The following is a 27,852-nucleotide window of genomic DNA, read 5'->3' on the forward strand; positions in this document are numbered from 1 at the left end:
GATGTATACTATGTAGTATTGATCCACACATGTCCGGGTAGAAGGTCATGTATCGATCTCAGACAAAAGATGGCAGCTCTAATCCTGCGATACATCTGTGACGACGTCATACCAGAGTAGCACGCAACATGAGGCAGCTCTTTCTTCTTTTTTTCCTCAAACACCTCAGCGGATTGTTGTCACCTTGCAGACTTTCTGGCTGAATCTAGAATGTGTCCAAATCCTCCAAAAGCGACTGGCGACAAATCTAGCAGCTTCCCTGAGACAAGAAAGTCCGAGCCGTGCTCAAGGTCGACTGAATATTTGTTCTTGGACCGTTTGTACAGAAAACACATTTCCTGCTACTTTGAGGTGTAATCACAATCAAGTCAATCCCATTTTCATCACAGTCTCGCTTCAAATAAAAACAAAGGCATCGTTCTTCTTAATGTCACCTCTTGTCAGTAGATGTGCTTCCTTCCTGAATATCTCAACCTTTCAGTCTTTTCTTCAAATTTGAGACAATGTACAACAAATACAACTAAACTAAGAATCAACAAAAGAACATGAATTTACAGTTCACATCACATCTTCTTTTTTTTAAGTTTATAGATTAGACTTCAACTTAGACTTCCTTTTATTGTCATTCAGATGTGAACTTTACAGTCCAGATAAGAAGGACATTTTGTTGCATTAGCTGCTTGTAGTGTAGGATCAAAGATCAATAAGGTGCAGATGTAAATAATTGGACTGCAGTACAGATAAATATATTGCAATGCCTAAAAGACAGTAACCGCCTGCTTTTATGTCTCATTGAAAAATAAACACATGACATTGTTCTGAAATCATGCATTGCATTTCCTTTCCCGCATGGAATGGTAATGTTTTAAAAAGTCTTGTTCGTGAATTGTATGGTAGGCCGTGTGGAGATTGATATTGAGAGATGCACACCCTATGAATAAGATGCACACCCTATGAATAAGATGCACACCCTATGAATAAGATGCACACCCTATGAATAAGATGCACACCCTATGAATAAGATGCACACCCTATGAATAAGACGCACACCCTATGAATAAGACGCACACCCTATGAATAAGACGCACACCCTATGAATAAGACGCACACCCCTATGAATAAGACGCACACCCTATGAATAAGACGCACACCCTATGAATAAGACGCACACCCTATGAATAAGACGCACACCCTATGAATAAGACGCACACCCTATGAATAAGATGCACACCCTATGAATAAGATGCACACCCTATGAATAAGATGCACACCCTATGAATAAGATGCACACCCTATGAATAAGACGCACACCCTATGAATAAGACGCACACCCTATGAATAAGACGCACACCCTATGAATAAGACGCACACCCTATGAATAAGACGCACACCCTATGAATAAGACGCACACCCTATGAATAAGACGCACACCCTATGAATAAGACGCACACCCTATGAATAAGACGCACACCCTATGAATAAGATGCACACCCTATGAATAAGATGCACACCCTATGAATAAGATGCACACCCTATGAATAAGATGCACACCCTATGAATAAGATGCACACCCTATGAATAAGACGCACACCCTATGAATAAGACGCACACCCTATGAATAAGACGCACACCCTATGAATAAGACGCACACCCTATGAATAAGACGCACACCCTATGAATAAGACGCACACCCTATGAATAAGACGCACACCCTATGAATAAGACGCACACCCTATGAATAAGACGCACACCCTATGAATAAGACGCACACCCTATGAATAAGACGCACACCCTATGAATAAGACGCACACCCTATGAATAAGACGCACACCCTATGAATAAGACGCACACCCTATGAATAAGACGCACACCCTATGAATAAGATGCACACCCTATGAATAAGATGCACACCCTATGAATAAGATGCACACCCTATGAATAAGATGCACACCCTATGTATAAGATGCACACCCCTATGAATAAGATGCACACCCTATGAATAAGATGCACACCCTATGAATAAGATGCACACCCTATGAATAAGATGCACACCCCTATGAATAAGATGCACACCCTATGAATAAGATGCACACCCTATGAATAAGATGCACACCCTATGAATAAGATGCACACCCTATGAATAAGACGCACACCCTATGAATAAGATGCACACCCTATGAATAAGATGCACACCCTATGAATAAGATGCACACCCTATGAATAAGATGCACACCCTATGAATAAGATGCACACCCTATGAATAAGATGCACACCCTATGAATAAGATGCACACTTTATAAATAAGCCTCCAATGTTACGCAGAGGTATATCTCTAGAACCATTTTCCTAGTCCAAAACAGAAGATATGCTCTGATGTCACCTCTGGCCTTCAACTGGGAATAAATGCTGCTTTCTTTGTGTTGTATGTGTGCTGGAGGGTAGCTTCACCTTCCATGCGCGGGGCCACTCCCCTGGACGTGGCAGCAGCCTCCGTCATGGACAACAACCAGCTGGCCCTCGCGCTGAGGGAGCCTGACCTCCAGAAGGTCAGCACTTCTTTCACGTCTCCAATGACTAGAAGAGTTTTTTGCAGTCAGCCTCTTTTTGATGTCCAGGTGGTGGACTACCTTGCCGGCTGCGGTCTAAAAAGCTGCCCCCTGCTGGTGGCTAAAGGCTACCCGGACATTGGCTGGAACCCCGTGGAGGGCGAGCGTTACCTGGACTTTCTACGTTTTGCTGTATTCTGCAATGGTAACTTTGCTTGCACTCACACTGCCATGAACAGGACCAAGACTCTTTTTGACCACAGGCGAAAACGTGGAGGAGAACGCCTACTTGGTGTTGAGGTTGTTGATCCGTCGCCCCGAGTGTTTTGGTCCTGCCCTGCGAGGAGACGGTGGGAAGGGTCTCCTCGCCGCCATGGAGGAAGGCATCAGGATGTCTGAAGAGCCGTCTATGGATGGACCTTCTCCTCGCGACCTCTTCACTGCAACACAGTCAGTCTTGCTTCCTCGCGACCTCTCCACTGCAACACAGTCAGTCTTGCTTCCTCGCGACCTCTCCACTGCAACACAGTCAGTCTTGCTTCCTCGCGACCTCTTCACTGCAACACAGTTAGTCTTGCTTCCTCGCGACCTCTCCACTGCAACACAGTTAGTCTTGCTTCCTCGCGACCTCTCCACTGCAACACAGTTAGTCTTGCTTCCTCGCGACCTCTCCACTGCAACACAGTCTTGCTTCCTCGCGACCTCTCCACTGCAACACAGTCTTGCTTCCTCGCGACCTCTCCACTGCAACACAGTCAGTCTTGCTTCCTCGCGACCTCTCCACTGCAACACAGTCTTGCTTCCTCGCGACCTCTCCACTGCAACACAGTCAGTCTTGCTTCCTCGCGACCTCTCCACTGCAACACAGTCAGTCTTGCTTCCTCGCGACCTCTCCACTGCAACACAGTCTTGCTTCCTCGCGACCTCTCCACTGCAACACAGTCTTGCTTCCTCGCGACCTCTCCACTGCAACACAGTCTTGCTTCCTCGCGACCTCTCCACTGCAACACAGTCAGTCTTGCTTCCTCGCGACCTCTCCACTGCAACACAGTCAGTCTTGCTTCCTCGCGACCTCTCCACTGCAAGGCAACAATCCAGTTATTGTGGTGCTGATCATAGTTTTGTGTAACAGAGATGAAAAAGGCAACAATCCCGTTATTGTGGTGCTGATCACAGTTTTGTTTAACAGAGATGAAAAAGGCAACAATCCAGTTATTGTGGTGCTGATCATAGTTTTGTGTAACAGAGATGAAAAAGGCAACAATCCCGTTATTGTGGTGCTGATCACAGTTTTGTTTAACAGAGATGAAAAAGGCAACAATCCAGTTATTGTGGTGCTGATCATAGTTTTGTGTAACAGAGATGAAAAAGGCAACAATCCAGTTATTGTGGTGCTGATCACAGTTTTGTGTAACAGAGATGAAAAAGGCAACAATCCCGTTATTGTGGTGCTGATCACAGTTTTGTTTAACAGAGATGAAAAAGGCAACAATCCCGTTATTGTGGTGCTGATCATAGTTTTGTGTAACAGAGATGAAAAAGGCAACAATCCCGTTATTGTTGTGCTGATCACAGTTTTGTGTAACAGAGATGAAAAAGGCAACAATCCAGTTATTGTTGTGCTGATCACAGTTTTGTGTAACAGAGATGAAAAAGGCAACAATCCAGTTATTGTGGTGCTGATCACAGTTTTGTGTAACAGAGATGAAAAAGGCAACAATCCCGTTATTGTGGTGCTGATCACAGTTTTGTGTAACAGAGATGAAAAAGGCAACAATCCAGTTATTGTGGTGCTGATCATAGTTTTGTGTAACAGAGATGAAAAAGGCAACAATCCCGTTATTGTGGTGCTGATCACAGTTTTGTTTAACAGAGATGAAAAAGGCAACAATCCCGTTATTGTGGTGCTGATCATAGTTTTGTGTAACAGAGATGAAAAAGGCAACAATCCAGTTATTGTGGTGCTGATCATAGTTTTGTGTAACAGAGATGAAAAAGGCAACAATCCCGTTATTGTTGTGCTGATCACAGTTTTGTGTAACAGAGATGAAAAAGGCAACAATCCAGTTATTGTTGTGCTGATCACAGTTTTGTGTAACAGAGATGAAAAAGGCAACAATCCAGTTATTGTGGTGCTGATCACAGTTTTGTGTAACAGAGATGAAAAAGGCAACAATCCCGTTATTGTGGTGCTGATCACAGTTTTGTGTAACAGAGATGAAAAAGGCAACAATCCAGTTATTGTGGTGCTGATCATAGTTTTGTGTAACAGAGATGAAAAAGGCAACAATCCCGTTATTGTGGTGCTGATCACAGTTTTGTTTAACAGAGATGAAAAAGGCAACAATCCCGTTATTGTGGTGCTGATCACAGTTTTGTGTAACAGAGATGAAAAAGGCAACAATCCAGTTATTGTGGTGCTGATCACAGTTTTGTGTAACAGAGATGAAAAAGGCAACAATCCAGTTATTGTGGTGCTGATCACAGTTTTGTGTAACAGAGATGAAAAAGGCAACAATCCCGTTATTGTGGTGCTGATCACAGTTTTGTGTAACAGAGATGAAAAAGGCAACAATCCAGTTATTGTGGTGCTGATCACAGTTTTGTGTAACAGAGATGCTGTCCCTGACAGTGAGGGCGAGCGCATCCACATGGGCCATGCCATCATGACCTTCTACTCGACACTCGTGGACTTGTTGGGCCGCTGTGCTCCAGAGAAGCAGGTGAGTCTTTTATTCCTTGCAGCTGCTGCCAAAAAGTCACACAAAGTCTGATCGTAGTTGTCTGCTCTTGTCCACTTGAAGCAGGAAGTGTCCTTGGCAACCTTGTTATGCTACCACTTTATTTCCAACAGTTTACAGTCTGCAACATCACATGAGTCCACTTTCTAATGTGAGAAGGAATAGAAAGAAGCAGAGAAGAATCCTTCCATTCACTTCCTGTGCTTCATCTGCAACAAACTTCTCATGAATAAATTGTATTTTGCTTCATGACATGAGAAAGATTCTCATTTTTCACCAAGTTTTACTGAATATGATCAGATTTTCTTTAGGATTCATTTTCTTTGTACTTTGTAAACACTTTGAGTTTAAGATAGAAAATCCAATCCATCCCCATCCATTTTCTACCGCTTGTCCCTAACAGGGATGGGAGGGGCACTGGAGCCTATCCCAGCTGCATTGGGAAGGCGCGTTAGACCCTCAGCTTACAAATGAGCAGCTTTCTTATTTAAATGTCCTCCTCCTGTGATATTGATCAGGATGGATTCTTGATCCAACATCATTCTGACAATGAACTATTTGATTGAAACTGCTTCACAACAGCTTGCTGATCTGAAAAACTCCTTCTGGTTGCTTCAATTTGTCCTAAAACGGCTTCCTAAAAATAGATTTTTGAATATGATGAAACTATTCAGAATCAGGATGAATAATAATAGTATGTTATGGCTTTAGGGTCAATTCTCACAATTGTGGGTAGTGCCGCTAGCAGCGCACATACCTTCCAGGGAGACCAGATAAGAATGACAAATGGATGTCTTGGTGCACCCGTGCAGTACTTCTTTCTAGTCTGACACTCTTGGTGCACCCGTACAGTACTTCCAGTCTGACACTCTTGGTGCACCCGTACAGTACTTCTAGTCTGACACCCGTACAGTACTTCCAGTCTGACACCCGTACAGTACTTCCAGTCTGACACCCGTACATGACATATTTGTCCTAATGTGTTTCCTGAAATGTTGCAGCTGATTGAAGGAGGAAAGGCAGAAGCCGTCCGCATGCAAGCCATCCTGAAGTCGCTCATCCCCATCCAGGATCTTGAGGGGGTCATCAGCTTGCCCTTTCAAGTACCCTCTGTGTCAAAAGGTGAAGTAAGGCTGCCAGCCTCCTTGAGATAGAAGAGAGTTCCAGGTCCCAAATGACAGTTTTTTGTAATGTGATGTGATGCTGACAATCCAAGCGCTTTAAGTAAGGCCTACAGGCTTTGTAGCTTTTATGCTAGCATGTCTTTAAAAAGCACTATTTGGCCTTTGACGTATCAATGGAACTCAGCACTTTCCTGACATAGAACATTCCATGATTCACATACCACAAACGAACACTGAGGCGTGAGACAGGAGGACCTAAATGTTAGCAATACTAGCACAGTTAGCTCCTGGGCCCAAGAAATAGGATCAAACTTAGTCTGTTGCTGACTGATTGTTGGCAGAGGTTCTGGCTTTCTTTTAAGATGTGTAGCAAAACCTAGGTTTTTATACTGTAATTTGGTAGTTTTATTGACTGGATGGGCTCATGGACTAGCAATAGTTGGCTCAGAGAAGGTTTTCCTTCATGACGTAATGAAAACCCACCGTTTGAGCAAACAAGAGATCATGTTTGTTGTTCATTCACACCTCAATTTTCTAGACCTTCAGGATGAGTGGCACTGACCGTGCATGTTCTTGTAGATTCAGTTTTCTACAAGAGTAGACCTTCAGGATGAGTGGCACTGACCGTGCATGTTCTTGCAGATTCAGTTTTCTACAAGAGTAGACCTTCAGGATGAGTGGCACTGACATTGCATGTTCTTGCAGATTCAGTTTTCTACAAGAGTAGACCTTCAGGATGAGTGGCACTGACCGTGCATGTTCTTGTAGATTCAGTTTTCTACAAGAGTAGACCTTCAGGATGAGTGGCACTGACATTGCATGTTCTTGCAGATTCAGTTTTCTACAAGAGTAGACCTTCAGGATGAGTGGCACTGACATTGCATGTTCTTGCAGATGGTTGTGTGGTGGAACCAGACTTATCTAGGGTCTTCTGCCCCGACCACAAGGCGGCCGTGGTTCTGTTCCTGGACCGTGTGTACGCCATCCAGGGACAGACTTTTCTCATCCACCTTCTGCAAGTTGGCTTCCTGTCTGACCTTCAGACTGCAGTCTCTCTGGACTCGGTGAGCTCCAGTGAACTTTGACTTTGCTGCAGAAATGTATGGTGACCTTGTGTTGACCTTGTATGGATCCAAGCTGCAGCCTGCCACCTAAAGCAATCCCTCTTCCTTAGCCATCCATGTTCTGGTTTGTTGCAGCCCACACTTCACTTGTGCTTGTTGTCCTCTGGCAGGTTGACTTTGGATCCAGCGACATGGCCTTGGCCCTCAACAGATACCTGTGCTCGGCCGTGCTTCCTCTGCTCACTAAGTCTTCTGCTCTCCTCCACGCTTTGGAGGACCACTTCACCTTGATGGATTCTCTGATCCAGGCCATCTACAGTCTCTCCAGGGCTTCCAGCCTGACCAAGGCCCAGAGGGACACAACTGAGGATTGTTTATTGGCCGTGTGCAAGTATGAAAAGCTGTTACTCTTTTTGCTGCCAGACCAAATCTAACATTCTGTCCGGAAGAAAGGGCAAGATACTGCACTTCTTTCCTGCCTGCACAGCATCAATCGTCTTTGGACATCCTTTACAAATGAGACATTTGCTAATGACAATTCTTAATTACATCCTTCATTCTCTAATGAGGTGATAGTCAATGATTGATGAGTCATCATGTCTACCACATTCTTAATTACATCCTTCATTCTCTAATGAGGTGATAGTCAATGATTGATGAGTCATCATGTCTACCACAGCCTCATTGGCAGCAAGACTTCAAACATGACCCACTTTTCCAGGAACATCTTTTTTGACAACTACTGCTAGTTTGAGGCGGCCTTGCCACTTGTCTCACTGCTCACTTCACACTTGTCTCACTGCTCACTTCCCACTTGTCTCACTGCTCACTTCCCACTTGTCTCACTGCTCACTTCCCACTTGTCTCGCTGCTCACTTCCCACTTGTCTCACTGCTCACTTCCCACTTGTCTCACTGCTCACTTCCCACTTGTCTCACTGCTCACTTCACACTTGTCTCACTGCTCACTTCACACTTGTCTCACTGCTCACTTCCCACTTGTCTCACTGCTCACTTCACACTTGTCTCACTGCTCACTTCACACTTGTCTCACTGCTCACTTCCCACTTGTCTCACTGCTCACTTCCAACTTGTCTCACTTCCCACTTGTCTCACTGCTCACTTCCAACTTGTCTCACTGCTCACTTCCAACTTGTCTCACTGCTCACTTCCAACTTATCTCCCTGCTCACTTCCCACTTGTCTCACTGCTCACTTCCCACTTGTCTCACTGCTCACTTCCCACTTGTCTCACTGCTCACTTCCCACTTGTCTCCCTGCTCACTTCCCACTTGTCTCACTGCTCACTTCACACTTGTCTCACTGCTCTGGTGTTGGGTGTTGCTTGACTTTCACACGGCTGTTTTCATGGGCCAAAGACTGTGCGGTCAAAAACTTAGGCAAGGACTGGACTGGCCAGCTTTCCTGACATATTAGGTGAAGTAATGCAGAAACTCCAAACACAATGCGGTCTGTTGGGTTGAAAAGGTTGTTTATTTTTATGTTTGTGACTTTAGGTGTCAGGAAACGTATCACTGATATACTTTTCAAGAGCACACAAAAGGAGAGAGAAGGACTTATTTTTGACATTCCAGCATGCTTGAGACCTATCTCTCAAGTGGTCTTGTCACCTTTTCTCATTGGCCAATATCTTCAGTACCAAACCCGAGTTAACAACAAACGGACCCGTTGGTTGGCTCCATGAGTCTGTAACTAACCTGATTCTTTGGAGACAACCAAGCTTTACTTTGCAGCTCGCAGACGTTATTTGACTTTGTTCAACAAGGCAGTTTCAAGCACCAGAAGCTTTTCTCTCACCTGCTAAGTCCACCCAGAACTTTTCTAACACCACCCACTTCCCTCTCACTTTTTCTCTCGCCTCTGGATGTCAGAGTTCACGCAGCAGTCCCAGGCTAAGTCTTTGGAAAAAGATTCCCTCTTGACCAAACAGCAGAGTTTTTAACAAGGGCCACCAGCCTCTGCTGATGAATGCCTTTAAAGTAGAAGTAGAGTAGAAACACAACTTGCCTCTACATTGAATCTATTATCATATATATCGCTTCCATGACACTTCAATACCTATACAGTTTGTGAGTAAATAGATATGATCAGAATGGTATCAATCTCAGAGATTCCCGAGCCATTTTGAGAGATGTGACATGGAGGAGGAACTACAGATTCCTTCCCCATCAACAACAGTGCTAATCATGCAGACTTTGTGAGAGTCAACAATGATTACTTTGGGAAAAATGATGATGCAGAACCTTGTATTGTTGATCCTGGATATAATGAAGATCATCTATAAATCTTAGAAGCTCTGCTAAACAAATCCAGCTTTAGTCAAACAATAAACATCATGTAGCTAGCAGTATTGCTAAGTGTTAAACAGGAAATAAAAACTACTAACATAATAAAAGCATCGCTTACTGTACAATGTCTGCTCTATCTTCGAGGACGACTGATAGGATTTCCAAATCTTGCATGTGAAGGGTTAACAAGGAAAAGTATCCCTGCAGACACTGTCTTCTGTTGTGTGTTTGTCTCCATCTCTGGCTGTACATTAAATGTCACAGATGAACAACTTTGGATTCATGGATAAATCCTCCTGTTAACCGTGATTTATAAACTAGAATAACTTTGATGCGATGATGCAAGACATGGCTGACGGCTCACACCATCTGTCTGTATCATTGTGTTACTTATCTGTCTGTATCATTGTGTTACTTATCTGTCTGTATCATTGTGTTACTTATCTGTCTGTATCATTGTGTTACTTATCTGTCTGTATCATTGTGTTACTTATCTGTCTGTATCTTTGTGTTACTTATCTGTCTGTATCATTGTGTTACTTATCTGTCTGTATCATTGTGTTACTTATCTGTCTGTATCATTGTGTTACTTATCTTTCTAACCCTAAACCCTAATGATATTTTGCCTGAAGAGAACTTTCTTTCCCCAACTAAAGTGCACGACTTGTCTTCCCAGTCAACTCCAAGCAGCCATGATGCGGCCTCTTCTTGGACGCCTGGTCTTGGATCTTCACACGGTCACAGAGCACAGCAAGACAGCACTGAAGGTAGCTGCAGAGACACACTTGGACAAGACAGCACTGAAGGTAGCTGCAGAGACACACTTAGACAAGACAGCACTGAAGGTAGCTGCAGAGACACACTTAGACAAGACAGCACTGAAGGTAGCTGCAGAGACACACTTGGACAAGACAGCACTGAAAGTAGCTGCAGAGACACACTTGGACAAGACAGCACTGAAGGTAGCTGCAGAGACACACTTGGACAAGACAGCACTGAAGGTAGCTGCAGAGACACACTTAGACAAGACAGCACTGAAGGTAGCTGCAGAGACACACTTGGACAAGACAGCACTGAAGGTAGCTGCAGAGACACACTTGGACAAGACAGCACTGAAGGTAGCTGCAGAGACACACTTGGACAAGACAGCACTGAAGGTAGCTGCAGAGACACACTTAGACAAGACAGCACTGAAGGTAGCTGCAGAGACACACTTGGACAAGACAGCACTGAAGGTAGCTGCAGAGACACACTTGGACAAGACAGCACTGAAGGTAGCTGCAGAGACACACTTGGACAAGACAGCACTGAAGGTAGCTGCAGAGACACACTTGGACAAGACAGCACTGAAGGTAGCTGCAGAGACACACTTGGACAAGACAGCACTGAAGGTAGCTGCAGAGACACACTTGGACAAGACAGCACTGAAGGTAGCTGCAGAGACACACTTGGACAAGACAGCACTGAAGGTAGCTGCAGAGACACACTTAGACAAGACAGCACTGAAGGTAGCTGCAGAGACACACTTGGACAAGACAGCACTGAAGGTAGCTGCAGAGACACACTTGGACAAGACAGCACTGAAGGTAGCTGCAGAGACACACTTGGACAAGACAGCACTGAAGGTAGCTGCAGAGACACACTTGGACAAGACAGCACTGAAGGTAGCTGCAGAGACACACTTAGACAAGACAGCACTGAAAGTAGCTGCAGAGACACACTTGGACAAGACAGCACTGAAGGTAGCTGCAGAGACACACTTGGACAAGACAGCACTGAAGGTAGCTGCAGAGACACACTTGGACAAGACAGCACTGAAGGTAGCTGCAGAGACACACTTGGACAAGACAGCACTGAAGGTAGCTGCAGAGACACACTTGGACAAGACAGCACTGAAGGTAGCTGCAGAGACACACTTGGACAAGACAGCACTGAAGGTAGCTGCAGAGACACACTTGGACAAGACAGCACTGAAGGTAGCTGCAGAGACACACTTGGACAAGACAGCACTGAAGGTAGCTGCAGAGACACACTTAGACAAGACAGCACTGAAGGTAGCTGCAGAGACACACTTGGACAAGACAGCACTGAAGGTAGCTGCAGAGACACACTTGGACAAGACAGCACTGAAGGTAGCTGCAGAGACACACTTGGACAAGACAGCACTGAAGGTAGCTGCAGAGACACACTTGGACAAGACAGCACTGAAGGTAGCTGCAGAGACACACTTGGACAAGACAGCACTGAAGGTAGCTGCAGAGACACACTTGGACAAGACAGCACTGAAGGTAGCTGCAGAGACACACTTGGACAAGACAGCACTGAAGGTAGCTGCAGAGACACACTTGGACAAGACAGCACTGAAGGTAGCTGCAGAGACACACTTGGACAAGACAGCACTGAAGGTAGCTGCAGAGACACACTTGGACAAGACAGCACTGAAGGTAGCTGCAGAGACACACTTAGACAAGACAGCACTGAAGGTAGCTGCAGAGACACACTTAGACAAGACAGCACTGAAGGTAGCTGCAGAGACACACTTGGACAAGACAGCACTGAAGGTAGCTGCAGAGACACACTTGGACAAGACAGCACTGAAGGTAGCTGCAGAGACACACTTAGACAAGACAGCACTGAAAGTAGCTGCAGAGACACACTTGGACAAGACAGCACTGAAGGTAGCTGCAGAGACACACTTGGACAAGACAGCACTGAAGGTAGCTGCAGAGACACACTTGGACAAGACAGCACTGAAGGTAGCTGCAGAGACACACTTGGACAAGACAGCACTGAAGGTAGCTGCAGAGACACACTTGGACAAGACAGCACTGAAGGTAGCTGCAGAGACACACTTAGACAAGACAGCACTGAAGGTAGCTGCAGAGACACACTTGGACAAGACAGCACTGAAGGTAGCTGCAGAGACACACTTGGACAAGACAGCACTGAAAGTAGCTGCAGAGACACACTTGGACAAGACAGCACTGAAGGTAGCTGCAGAGACACACTTGGACAAGACAGCACTGAAGGTAGCTGCAGAGACACACTTGGACAAGACAGCACTGAAGGTAGCTGCAGAGACACACTTGGACAAGACAGCACTGAAGGTAGCTGCAGAGACACACTTGGACAAGAGCCAGTGAGGCGACATGAAGTCCTGTTCCCCTGCACAGCTCTTGAGCAGCCACTACCAGCAGAAGTGGAAGTACTACTCTCAGACTGGAGACCAGAGCCTGGCCTCTGAGGAGGAGCTGCACTTATCTCAGAAGCTCTTCTGGGTCGTGTTTAAGGAACTGGCAAAAAAGGTAAAGGCAATAAAATCTCATCCAACACGGTTTTTGACTCGCCAACCGGAATCATTTCCCACAAAGTTTAAGCGTATTGTACCCGATATTTGAAATGAGAAAGATCTTGTAAGATGGAATGAAAGAATTGTCAGTGTTAGAAAGGCTGTTGAGGGAAATCTTCTGCTAGTATTTGTGGCATCTTAGCTGACTCATTGACAAGATGGGAGCATCAAAGAATGGCTTCCATGAGGACATTCCTGTGTCACCTCAAGTCCACAAGCCTCCTGACTTTTATCACCAAGGGCCTCATAACTAAATGTCAAAAGGCCCTTTTCTACCAAAAGTTCAGAACTTTTGTTTCTTAAAGTGGAACATTATCAGCAGACCTATGTAAGCGTCAATAAATACCTTGATGTTGCAGAAAAAAGACCATCTGTTTTTTTAACCGATTTCCGAACTCGAAAAGGGTGATTTTGGCGATTGAAACGCCTTTCAATTGTTCGCTGTCGGAGCAATGACCTTTCACCCGTGACATCACAACAGGAAGCAATCTGCCATTTTCTCAAACACATTAAACACACAAGTCAAATCAACTGTTATTTTCCGTTTTTTCGACAGTTTTCCGTACTTTGAAGACATCATGCCTCGTGGGTGTGTTGTCGGAGGTGTAACAACACCATCAGGGACGAATTCAAGTTGACTTACGTGGAGTGTGCTAATCAGACATATCAATGGTCACGGCATGCTAATTGATGCTAACATGCTATTTAGGCTAGCTGTATGAACATATTGCATCATTATGCCTCATTTGTAGCTATATTTGCATCCAGCCTTTCCCTCCACCCACATTTAATGCCAAACAAACACATACCAATCAACGGATTCAAGTACATCAGTGGTCAAAAGATGCAATCTTTGGTTAGAAGGTGATCGCCGAATTCGTCCTCGTTGCCGTTGTGTGTCGTGATATGGCTGAATAGCTTCAGTTTCTTCTTCAATTTCATTTTCGCTATCTGCCTCCACACTCCAACCATCCGTTTCAATACATGAGTAATCTGTTGAATCGCTTAAGCCGCTGAAATCCGAGTCTGAATCCGAGCTAATGTCGCTATATCTTGCTGTTCTATCCGCCATGTTTGTTTGTACTGGCACCACTCAGTGACGTCACAGGAAAATGGACGGGTGGATATAGCGATGGTGAAAATCAGGCACTTTGAAGCTTTTTTTCGGGATATTGCTTGATGGGTAAAATTTTGAAAAAAACTTTGAAAAATAAAATAAGCCACTGGGAACGGATTTTTATTGGTTTTAACCCTTAATGTTCCCCTTTAAAACTACTGGTTCCTGGATCTTTGTGTTCCTATAGAAGTGTGTGGTTTGTGTTTCCACCGCATTTCACAGTCCAGCTAGTTTCTACAAATCAGCTTGATGACATATGGAGGAGTGGTTTAATATATTCCACTACACTGATGCCATGTACATAAACAGTCACACTTCTTTTAAGAAAAAGTAAGTCAATGAAAGACAAAGCAATCATGTACAAAACAATATGATTTACAAAATAAAGTGATCAAAATTGTTCATAAGAAGTCAGACTTTTGTCTGCAATGTCCAACAGTCAGAAAGTCGTCCTCTCAGTAAATGATGACTTCATGAAGTCAGGTGATTCCCTTTGGTCCAATTCAGCTGTAAATAACAATATATCAATAATAGATGCCAGTGTTTATCTGTAAATAACAACATACCAACTGTAAATAACAATGTATCAATAATACATGCCAGTGTTTATCTGTAAATAACAACATACCAACTGTAAATAACAATATATCAATAATACATGCCAGTGTTTATCTGTAAATAACAACATACCAACTGTAAATAACAATATATCAATAATACATGCCAGTGTTTATCTGTAAATAACAACATACCAACTGTAAATAACAATATATCAATAATACATGCCAGTGTTTATCTGTAAATAACAACATACCAACTGTAAATAACAATATATCAATAATAGATGCCAGTGTTTATCTGTAAATAACAACATACCAACTGTAAATAACAATGTATCAATAATACATGCCAGTGTTTATCTGTAAATAACAACATACCAACTGTAAATAACAATATATCAATAATACATGCCAGTGTTTATCTGTAAATAACAACATACCAACTGTAAATAACAATATATCAATAATACATGCCAGTGTTTATCTGTAAATAACAACATACCAACTGTAAATAACAATATATCAATAATACATGCCAGTGTTTATCTGTAAATAACAACATACCAACTGTAAATAACAATATATCAATAATACATGTCAGTGCAGTAAATAGTTGGCTATAAATACATTTAAAAGAGTGCGTCTACTTCACCTAACAAAATGAAGTTAGTAAGAAGTACAAAACAAGAATAAAGTGCATGTAGTTTAAAAAGACTGCAAGATAGTTCCGCTGATCAGTCTTCTCCAGCACTAAAGTTCCTACAAGTCAAAAGTTCCTTTGTTCTTCTTATTCTCCGTTGTCAAGTTAGTTGTCATAGAAACACACAAGAAATAAGAAATAAAGAAGTATATTGCAATGGTGACCGAGACTTTGAAAAAGAAGTTTTAGGAACGCCCCCAATTGAGTTCAACCAATCAGTGATCCACAGCACAGCCCGCCCCCGGAAAGGTTCCTGGTCCCTTGGAAAAGTCCCACCTAGTCTGGAAGGTTCCTGAAGAACTAAATCTACCTGGGTAGTTTTTGGTGGAAACACAGCGGGAACTTTATTTACCCGTAAGTAAGGAAATTGGGGCAGCACGGTGGCAGAGGGGTTAGTGTGTCTGCCTCACAATACGAAGGTCCTGAGTAGTTCTGGGTTCAATCCCGGGCTCGGGATCTTTCTGTGTGGAGTTTGCATGTTCTCCCCGTGAATGCATGGGTTCTACTCCGGCTTCCTCCCACCTCCAAAGACATGCACCTGGAGATAGGCCCCTCCCACCTCCAAAGACATGCACCTGGAGATAGGCCCCTCCCACCTCCAAAGACATGCACCCGGGGATAGGCCCCTCCCACCTCCTAAGACATGCACCCGGGGATAGGCCCCTCCCACCTCCAAAGACATGCACCTGGAGATAGGCCCCTCCCACTTCCAAAGACATGCACCTGGGGGTAGGCCCCTCCCACCTCCAAAGACATGCACCTGGAGATAGGCCCCTCCCACCTCCAAAGACATGCACCTGGAGATAGGCCCCTCCCACCTCCAAAGACATGCACCCGGGGATAGGCCCCTCCCACCTCCAAAGACATGCACCCGGGGATAGGCCCCTCCCACCTCCAAAGACATGCACCCGGGTATAGGCCCCTCCCACCTCCAAAGACATGCACCCGGGGATAGGCCCCTCCCACCTCCAAAGACATGCACCCGGAGATAGGCCCTTCCCACCTCCAAAGACATGCACCTGGAGATAGGCCCCTCCCACCTCCAAAGACATGCACCCGGGGATAAGCCCCTCCCACCTCCAAAGACATGCACCCCGGGATAGGCCCCTCCCACCTCCAAAGACATGCACCCGGGGATAGGCCCCTCCCACCTCCAAAGACATGCACCCGGGGATAGGCCCCTCCCACCTCCAAAGACATGCACCCGGGGATAGGCCCCTCCCACCTCCAAAGACATGCACCCGGGGATAGGCCCCTCCCACCTCCAAAGACATGCACCCGGGGATAGGCCCCTCCCACCTCCAAAGACATGCACCCGGGGATAGGCCCCTCCCACCACCAAAGACATGCACCCGGGGATAGGCCCCTCCCACCTCCAAAGACATGCACCCGGGGATAGGCCCCTCCCACCTCCATAGACATGCACCCGGGGATAGGCCCCTCCCACCTCCAAAGACATGCACCCGGGGATAGGCCCCTCCCACCTCCAAAGACATGCACCCGGGGATAGGCCCCTCCCACCTCCAAATATGCACCTGGGGATAGGCCCCTCCCACCTCCATAGACATGCACCCGGGGATAGGCCCCTCCCACCTCCAAAGACATGCACCCGGGGATAGGCCCCTCCCACCTCCAAAGACATGCACCCGGGGATAGGCCCCTCCCACCTCCATAAACTTGCACCCGGGGATAGGCCCCTCCCACCTCCAAAGACATGCACCCGGGGATAGGCCCCTCCCACCTCCAAAGACATGCACCCGGGGATAGGCCCCTCCCACCTCCAAAGACATGCACCCGGGGATAGGCCCCTCCCACCTCCAAAGACATGCACCCGGGGATAGGCCCCTCCCACCTCCAAAGACATGCACCTGGGGATAGGCCCCTCCCACCTCCAAATATGCACCTGGGGATAGGCCCCTCCCACCTCCATAGACATGCACCCGGGGATAGGCCCCTCCCACCTCCAAAGACATGCACCCGGGGATAGGCCCCTCCCACCTCCAAAGACATGCACCCGGGGATAGGCCCCTCCCACCTCCATAAACTTGCACCCGGGGATAGGCCCCTCCCACCTCCAAAGACATGCACCCGGGGATAGGCCCCTCCCACCTCCAAAGACATGCACCCGGGGATAGGCCCCTCCCACCTCCAAAGACATGCACCCGGGGATAGGCCCCTCCCACCTCCAAAGACATGCACCCGGGGATAGGCCCCTCCCACCTCCAAAGACATGCACCTGGGGATAGGCCCCTCCCACCTCCAAAGACATGCACCCGGGGATAGGCCCCTCCCACCTCCAAAGACATGCACCCGGGGATAGGCCCCTCCCACCTCCAAAGACATGCACCCGGGGATAGGCCCCTCCCACTTCCAAAGACATGCACCCGGGGAAAGGCCCCTCCCACCTCCATAGACATGCACCCGGGGATAGGCCCCTCCCACCTCCAAAGACATGCACCCGGGGGTAGGCCCCTCCCACCTCCAAAGACATTCAACCGGGGATAGGCCCTTCCCACTTCCAAAGAGATGTACCTGGGGGTAGGCCCCTCCCACCTCCAAAGACATGCACCTGGGGATAGGCCCCTCCCACCTCCAAAGACATGCACCTGGGGATAGGCCCCTCCCACCTCCAAAGACATGCACCTGGGGATAGGCCCCTCCCACCTCCAAAGACATGCACCTGGGGATAGGCCCCTCCCACCTCCAAAGACATGCACCTGGGGATAGGCCCCTCCCACCTCCATAAACTTGCACCTGGGGATAGGCCCCTCCCACCTCCAAAGACATGCACCTGGGGATAGGCCCCTCCCACCTCCAAAGACATGCACCTGGGGATAGGCCCCTCCCACCTCCATAAACTTGCACCTGGGGATAGGCCCCTCCCACCTCCAAAGACATGCACCTGGGGATAGGCCCCTCCCACCTCCAAAGACATGCACCTGGGGATAGGCCCCTCCCACCTCCAAAGACATGCACCTGGGGATAGGCCCCTCCCACCTCCAAAGACATGCACCTGGGGATAGGCCCCTCCCACCTCCAAAGACATGCACCTGGGGATAGGCCCCTCCCACCTCCAAAGACATGCACCTGGGGATAGGCCCCTCCCACCTCCAAAGAAAGGCACCTGGGGATAGGTTGATTGGCAACACTAAATGGTCCCTAGTGTGTGAATGTTGTCTGTGTGTGTTGGCCCTGCTATGAGGTGGTGACTTGTCCATGGTGTACGACGCCTTCCACCCGAATGCAGATGAGATAGGCACCAGCACCCCCCGCGACCCCAAAGTGAATAAGCGGTAGAAAATGAATGGATGGAGGTGCTCTGAAGTTTATAGAAATATTCATTTGAAAGGTTTGCAGTTAGCGTGTTGAAATCAATAAACATGTGTGAAGTTGGCCCCTCCTCATGATTACAAATATTACAGTTAGACTGTAATATTTGTATATAAGACTGTAATATTAGTATATAAGACTGTAATATTAGTATATAACACTGTAATATTAGTATATAAGACTGTAATAGTAGTATATAACACTGTAATATTAGTATATAACACTGCAATATTAGTATATAAGACTGTAATATTAGTATATAAGACTGTAATATTAGTATATAACACTGCAATATTAGTATATAACACTGTAATATTAGTATATAACACTGCAATATTAGTATATAAGACTGTAATATTAGTATATAAGACTGTAATATTAGTATATAACACTGCAATATTAGTATATAACACTGTAATATTAGTATATAAGACTGTAATATTAATATATAACACTGTAATATTAGTATATAAGACTGTAATATTAGTATATAAGACTGTAATATTAGTATATAACACTGCAATATTAGTATATAACACTGTAATATTAGTATATAAGACTGTAATATTAGTATATAACACTGTAATAGTAGTATATAACACTGTAATATTAGTATATAACACTGCAATATTAGTATATAAGACTGTAATATTAGTATATAAGACTGTAATATTAGTATATAACACTGTAATATTAGTATATAACACTGCAATATTAGTATATAACACTGTAATATTAGTATATAAGACTGTAATATTAGTATATAAGACTGTAATATTAGTATATAACACTGTAATATTAGTATATAACACTGTAATATTAGTATATAACACTGTAATATTAGTATATAAGACTGTAATATTAGTATATAACACTGTAATATTAGTATATAACACTGTAATATTAGTATATAACACTGCAATATTAGTATATAAGACTGCAATATTAGTATATAACACTGTAATATTAGTATATAACACTGTAATATTAGTATATAACACTGTAATATTAGTATATAAGACTGTAATATTAGTATATAAGACTGTAATATTAGTATATAACACTGTAATATTAGTATATAACACTGCAATATTAGTATATAAGACTGCAATAGTAGTATATAAGACTGTAATATTAGTATATAACACTGTAATATTAGTATATAAGACTGTAATATTAGTATATAACACTGTAATATTAGTATATAAGACTGTAATATTAGTATATAAGACTGTAATATTAGTATATAAGACTGTAATAATAGTATATAAGACTGTAATAATAGTATATAAGACTGTAATATTAGTATATAAGACTGTAATAATAGTATATAAGACTGTAATATTAGTATATAAGACTGTAATAGTAGTATATAAGACTGTAATATTAGTATATAAGACTGTAATATTAGTATATAAGACTGTAATAGTAGTATATAAGACTGTAATATTAGTATATAACACTGTAATAGTAGTATATAAGACTGTAATATTAGTATATAAGACTGTAATATTAGTATATAAGACTGTAATAGTAGTATATAACACTGTAATATTAGTATATAAGACTGTAATATTAGTATATAAGACTGTAATAGTAGTATATAACACTGTAATATTAGTATATAAGACTGTAATATTAGTATATAACACTGTAATATTAGTATATAACACTGTAATAGTAGTATATAACACTGTTATAGTAGTATATAAGTCTGTAATATTAGTATATAAGACAGAAGGCCTGCCATTCCTGTGTTACATTGTTGCCGTAAGCATTTTCCTTTCTTGTGTTCCAGTTATTATAAAATATGTTTTCTGACTAGTGGTGTCATCCAGCACCTTGTCCCAGTTCTTTGTGCTGCAAACAGCCCCCACTCCCCCCCCCCCCCCTCGCCCCTTACCGTCTCAAAATCTCCCTAAATTTGTGCCATTAGTTTGTGCTGCTAAAATACTTTGTGTAAGTATTATATTTGTTCTGTTATTCATGTTTTCTTATTCATAACCAGCTCCTCCCTACTTTGTCAAAATGTTCCCAAACTTGTTTGTGATGCAATTAGTTATTTTCTTTCTCTAGAATATTAGTTTTGTTATTCATAATTATCCCCCAACTTCCACCGCGTCTAAACCTCCTCAGACTTGTCCCAATTGTTTGTGTGCAAACATGTCTTTGTCTGTAACATTTATTATGTAAGTCAGGTGTTATTATTCTTCAGCAGCCCCCCTCACCTAGTCCCAATTGTTTGTGTGCAAACATGTCTGTGTCTGTAACATTTATTATGTAAGTAAGGTGTTATTATTCTTCAGCAGCCCCCCTCACCTAGTCCCAATTGTTTGTGTGCAAACATGTCTTTGTCTGTAACATTTATTATGTAAGTCAGGTGTTATTATTCTTCAGCAGCCCCCCTCACCTAGTCCCAATTGTTTGTGTGCAAACATGTCTTTGTCTGTAACATTTATTATGTAAGTAAGGTGTTATTATTCTTCAGCAGCCCCCCTCACCTAGTCCCAATTGTTTGTGTGCAAACATGTCTTTGTCTGGAACATTTATTATGTAAGTCAGGTGTTATTATTCTTCAGCAGCCCCCCTCACCTAGTCCCAATTGTTTGTGTGCAAACATGTCTTTGTCTGTAACATTTATTATGTAAGTCAGGTGTTATTATTCTTCAGCAGCCCCCCTCACCTAGTCCCAATTGTTTGTGTGCAAACATGTCTTTGTCTGTAACATTTATTATGTAAGTCAGGTGTTATTATTCTTCAGCAGCCCCCCTCACCTAGTCCCAATTGTTTGTGTGCAAACATGTCTTTGTCTGGAACATTTATTATGTAAGTAAGGTGTTATTATTCTTCAGCAGCCCCCCTCACCTAGTCCCAATTGTTTGTGTGCAAACATGTCTTTGTCTGGAACATTTATTATGTAAGTCAGGTGTTATTATTCTTCAGCAGCCCCCCTCACCTAGTCCCAATTGTTTGTGTGCAAACATGTCTGTGTCTGTAACATTTATTATGTAAGTAAGGTGTTATTATTCTTCAGCAGCCCCCCTCACCTAGTCCCAATTGTTTGTGTGCAAACATGTCTTTGTCTGTAACATTTATTATGTAAGTAAGGTGTTATTATTCTTCAGCAGCCCCCCTCACCTAGTCCCAATTGTTTGTGTGCAAACATGTCTTTGTCTGTAACATTTATTATGTAAGTCAGGTGTTATTATTCTTCAGCAGCCCCCCTCACCTAGTCCCAATTGTTTGTGTGCAAACATGTCTTTGTCTGGAACATTTATTATGTAAGTAAGGTGTTATTATTCTTCAGCAGCCCCCCTCACCTAGTCCCAATTGTTTGTGTGCAAACATGTCTTTGTCTGGAACATTTATTATGTAAGTCAGGTGTTATTATTCTTCAGCAGCCCCCCTCACCTAGTCCCAATTGTTTGTGTGCAAACATGTCTTTGTCTGTAACATTTATTATGTAAGTCAGGTGTTATTATTCTTCAGCAGCCCCCCTCACCTAGTCCCAATTGTTTGTGTGCAAACATGTCTTTGTCTGGAACATTTATTATGTAAGTCAGGTGTTATTATTCTTCAGCAGCCCCCCTCACCTAGTCCCAATTGTTTGTGTGCAAACATGTCTTTGTCTGTAACATTTATTATGTAAGTAAGGTGTTATTATTCTTCAGCAGCCCCCCTCACCTAGTCCCAATTGTTTGTGTGCAAACATGTCTTTGTCTGTAACATTTATTATGTAAGTCAGGTGTTATTATTCTTCAGCAGCCCCCCTCACCTAGTCCCAATTGTTTGTGTGCAAACATGTCTTTGTCTGTAACATTTATTATGTAAGTAAGGTGTTATTATTCTTCAGCAGCCCCCCTCACCTAGTCCCAATTGTTTGTGTGCAAACATGTCTTTGTCTGTAACATTTATTATGTAAGTAAGGTGTTATTATTCTTCAGCAGCCCCCCTCACCTAGTCCCAATTGTTTGTGTGCAAACATGTCTTTGTCTGTAACATTTATTATGTAAGTAAGGTGTTATTATTCTTCAGCAGCCCCCCTCACCTAGTCCCAATTGTTTGTGTGCAAACATGTCTTTGTCTGGAACATTTATTATGTAAGTAAGGTGTTATTATTCTTCAGCAGCCCCCCTCACCTAGTCCCAATTGTTTGTGTGCAAACATGTCTTTGTCTGGAACATTTATTATGTAAGTCAGGTGTTATTATTCTTCAGCAGCCCCCCTCACCTAGTCCCAATTGTTTGTGTGCAAACATGTCTTTGTCTGTAACATTTATTATGTAAGTAAGGTGTTATTATTCTTCAGCAGCCCCCCTCACCTAGTCCCAATTGTTTGTGTGCAAACATGTCTTTGTCTGTAACATTTATTATGTAAGTAAGGTGTTATTATTCTTCAGCAGCCCCCCTCACCTAGTCCCAATTGTTTGTGTGCAAACATGTCTTTGTCTGTAACATTTATTATGTAAGTCAGGTGTTATTATTCTTCAGCAGCCCCCCTCACCTAGTCCCAATTGTTTGTGTGCAAACATGTCTTTGTCTGGAACATTTATTATGTAAGTAAGGTGTTATTATTCTTCAGCAGCCCCCCTCACCTAGTCCCAATTGTTTGTGTGCAAACATGTCTTTGTCTGGAACATTTATTATGTAAGTCAGGTGTTATTATTCTTCAGCAGCCCCCCTCACCTAGTCCCAATTGTTTGTGTGCAAACATGTCTTTGTCTGTAACATTTATTATGTAAGTAAGGTGTTATTATTCTTCAGCAGCCCCCCTCACCTAGTCCCAATTGTTTGTGTGCAAACATGTCTTTGTCTGTAACATTTATTATGTAAGTAAGGTGTTATTATTCTTCAGCAGCCCCCCTCACCTAGTCCCAATTGTTTGTGTGCAAACATGTCTGTGTCTGTAACATTTATTATGTAAGTAAGGTGTTATTATTCTTCAGCAGCCCCCCTCACCTAGTCCCAATTGTTTGTGTGCAAACATGTCTTTGTCTGTAACATTTATTATGTAAGTCAGGTGTTATTATTCTTCAGCAGCCCCCCTCACCTAGTCCCAATTGTTTGTGTGCAAACATGTCTTTGTCTGTAACATTTATTATGTAAGTCAGGTGTTATTATTCTTCAGCAGCCCCCCTCACCTAGTCCCAATTGTTTGTGTGCAAACATGTCTTTGTCTGTAACATTTATTATGTAAGTAAGGTGTTATTATTCTTCAGCAGCCCCCCTCACCTAGTCCCAATTGTTTGTGTGCAAACATGTCTTTGTCTGGAACATTTATTATGTAAGTCAGGTGTTATTATTCTTCAGCAGCCCCCCTCACCTAGTCCCAATTGTTTGTGTGCAAACATGTCTGTGTCTGTAACATTTATTATGTAAGTAAGGTGTTATTATTCTTCAGCAGCCCCCCTCACCTAGTCCCAATTGTTTGTGTGCAAACATGTCTGTGTCTGGAACATTTATTATGTAAGTCAGGTGTTATTATTCTTCAGCAGCCCCCCTCACCTAGTCCCAATTGTTTGTGCTGCAATGTGTTTTGTCTGACGTGTGGTTTGTATGTCGTGGGTGGGGTTATGACTACTAACACCTTCATAAACACTACAATAGTCAGACAAAAGGTTTAGTAGCACAAAGGAATGGAGAAAGTTTGGGGAGATTTTGAGGGCTGGGCTGGTTATGAATACTAAAATGTAAATAACATAAAACTATTAATAGTTAGAGCAAACAGCTTTGAAGTACAAACAGCACAAAGAAATGGGACAAGTTGGGGGAGATTTACACGAGGTGAAAATGTATTTTACAATAATAATAACAGCAACGGCACAAAGGAATGTTGGTGTTGTTTTCCTATTTGCGATGATGAGGGAACATCTACATTGTGAAAAAAGTCTTCTTTGTTTTAAATGGGAAATTGTGTTTCAGAAAGAAAGACAGAATTAGCAGGTGTTGAAAAGCAACTTAACACCTTAGCTTGGCACACCAGGATTTGAATAGAATTGGTGGGTTAGTGATCAGAAGTTGCTTGTTTGAGTGGTGACACTGCAGCACTTCTCCATTTCGTCCATTTTCTCTGCAGCTCCTTACAAAAAGCGAAAGGTTTCACAAAAAAAACATTTGCATAAAGCAAACATAGCTCAGTCCCGTGCTAATAGTGTTACAAAGTTGAACATGATCTGTCGGAGGTAGACTCATTCAATCTTCATCTGCGATGAATCGCCAGTTGGACAAAATGTGATTAATTGCGTTTAAATGAGTGATAGACAAGTTGCTGTTTGTAAGTGGATGTTTATCCTTCCTTAGGAATGAAGGTGCATGTGAGCATAAATGTTTTCTACCACAGCAATACGAGCCTGAAGTGGCCAAAGTGGGCGTCCACTGCCTGGCGGCGCTGGCCAAGGCTCTCCCTCCCCAACACCTGGACCCGGACTGTGCGTCTCCGAGGGACAAGAACCCGCAGCCTGTGGAGACCTCTGAGTGAGTAGGATGCTGACCAGGTCTCTTTAGGACTTGTGGATTAGGACTCAGTTCCATATGTTATTGGCCGTCTGTGATGCAGGCCATTTTATTTCTGCAGCGTGTCGCTGCCGGAGAGACTGGAGCTGCTGGTCAACAAATATGCTGAGCATACTCATGAGAAGTGGTCGCTTGAGAAGGTGGAGGCTCCAGAAATGTCAGCCAGTGTGAGGAGACCATTCATGCATGCTCTTGTCTTGTCAGTTCTCCAATGGCTGGGTCCACGGGGAGCAGCTGTGTGACAGGACCAAGGTCCACCCCCTCCTCAAGCCCTACAGGGCTCTTGCTGAGAAGGTAAGTCCAGATCGGCAGGTCTCACTTTCAATCATTGCTCTTAGGAATCACCCGCCTCCTTGTATACATCACCACTGTTACACCACGTGTCACATCACCACTGTTACACCACATGTCACATCACCACTGTTACACCACGTGTCACATCACCACTGTTACACCACGTGTCACATCACCACTGTTACACCACATGTCACATCACCACTGTTACACCACATGTCACATCACCACTGTTACACCACATGTCACATCACCACTGTTACACCACATGTCACATCACCACTGTTACACCACGTGTCACATCACCACTGTTACACCACATGTCACATCACCACTGTTACACCACATGTCACATCACCACTGTTAGACCACGTGTCACATCACCACTGTTACACCACGTGTCACATCACCACTCTTACACCACATGTCACATCACCACTGTTACACCACATGTCACATCACCACTGTTACACCACGTGTCACATCACCACTGTTACACCACATGTCACATCACCACTGTTAGACCACATGTCACATCACCACTGTTACACCACATGTCACATCACCACTGTTAGACCACATGTCACATCACCACTGTTACACCACGTGTCACATCACCACTGTTACACCACGTGTCACATCACCACTGTTACACCACGTGTCACATCACCACTGTTACACCACATGTCACATCACCACTGTTACACCACGTGTCACATCACCACTGTTAGACCACGTGTCACATCACCACTGTTACACCACGTGTCACATCACCACTGTTACACCACATGTCACATCACCACTGTTACACCACATGTCACATCACCACTGTTACACCACATGTCACATCACCACTGTTACACCACATGTCACATCACCACTGTTACACCACGTGTCACATCACCACTGTTACACCACGTGTCACATCACCACTGTTACACCACGTGTCACATCACCACTGTTACACCACATATACATCACCACTGTTACACCACATGTCACATCACCACTGTTACACCACGTTTCACATCACCACTGTTACACCACATGTCACATCACCACATGTCACATCACCACTGTTACACCACATGTCACATCACCACTGTTACACCACATGTCACATCACCACTGTTACACCACATGTCACATCACCAATGTTACACCACATGTCACATCACCACTGTTACACCACATATACATCACCACTGTTACACCACGTGTCACATCACCACTGTTAGACCACGTGTCACATCACCACTGTTACACCACATGTCACATCACCACTGTTACACCACATGTCACATCACCACTGTTACACCACATGTCACATCACCACTGTTACACCACATGTCACATCACCACTGTTACACCACATGTCACATCACCACTGTTACACCACGTGTCACATCACCACTGTTACACCACGTGTCACATCACCACTGTTACACCACATGTCACATCACCACTGTTACACCACATATACATCACCACTGTTACACCACATGTCACATCACCACTGTTACACCACGTTTCACATCACCACTGTTACACCACATGTCACATCACCACATGTCACATCACCACTGTTACACCACATGTCACATCACCACTGTTACACCACATGTCACATCACCACTGTTACACCACATGTCACATCACCAATGTTACACCACATGTCACATCACCACTGTTACACCACATATACATCACCACTGTTACACCACATATACATCACCACTGTTACACCAGATGTCACATCACCACTGTTACATCACATGTCACATCACCACTGTTACACCACATATACATCACCACTGTTACACCACATGTCACATCACCACTGTTACACCACATATACATCACCACTGTTACACCACATGTCACATCACCACTGTTACACCACGTGTCACATCACAACTGTTACACCACATGTCACATCACCACTGTTACACCACGTGTCACATCACCACTGTTACACCACATGTCACATCACCACTGTTACACCACATGTCACATCACCACTGTTACACCACATGTCACATCACCACTGTTACACCACATGTCACATCACCACTGTTACACCACGTGTCACATCACCACTGTTACACCACGTGTCACATCACCACTGTTACACCACGTGTCACATCACCACTGTTACACCACATGTCACATCACCACTGTTACACCACATGTCACATCACCACTGTT

The 27,852-nt window shown here is 44.0% G+C and overlaps 1 protein-coding gene across 1 annotated transcript in view; it reads left to right on the forward strand.

The window, feature by feature from the left end:
• LOC133558879 (ryanodine receptor 2-like) overlaps positions 1 to 27,852 on the forward strand; it is a 261,295-nt gene that overhangs the window by 83,611 nt on the left and 149,832 nt on the right. The window contains exons 44-52 of the mRNA XM_061910016.1: positions 2,443 to 2,546; positions 2,616 to 2,751; positions 2,810 to 2,996; positions 5,161 to 5,269; positions 6,289 to 6,409; positions 7,306 to 7,475; positions 7,646 to 7,866; positions 10,459 to 10,549; positions 12,956 to 13,087. Of these exons, the coding sequence (XP_061766000.1) occupies positions 2,443 to 2,546; positions 2,616 to 2,751; positions 2,810 to 2,996; positions 5,161 to 5,269; positions 6,289 to 6,409; positions 7,306 to 7,475; positions 7,646 to 7,866; positions 10,459 to 10,549; positions 12,956 to 13,087 (1,271 nt within the window). The remainder of the gene's footprint in view (positions 1 to 2,442; positions 2,547 to 2,615; positions 2,752 to 2,809; positions 2,997 to 5,160; positions 5,270 to 6,288; positions 6,410 to 7,305; positions 7,476 to 7,645; positions 7,867 to 10,458; positions 10,550 to 12,955; positions 13,088 to 27,852) is intronic.

Source organism: Nerophis ophidion, linkage group LG09, assembly GCF_033978795.1.
Source record: "Nerophis ophidion isolate RoL-2023_Sa linkage group LG09, RoL_Noph_v1.0, whole genome shotgun sequence".
In the NCBI taxonomy this organism is placed as follows: Eukaryota; Metazoa; Chordata; class Actinopteri; order Syngnathiformes; family Syngnathidae; genus Nerophis; species Nerophis ophidion.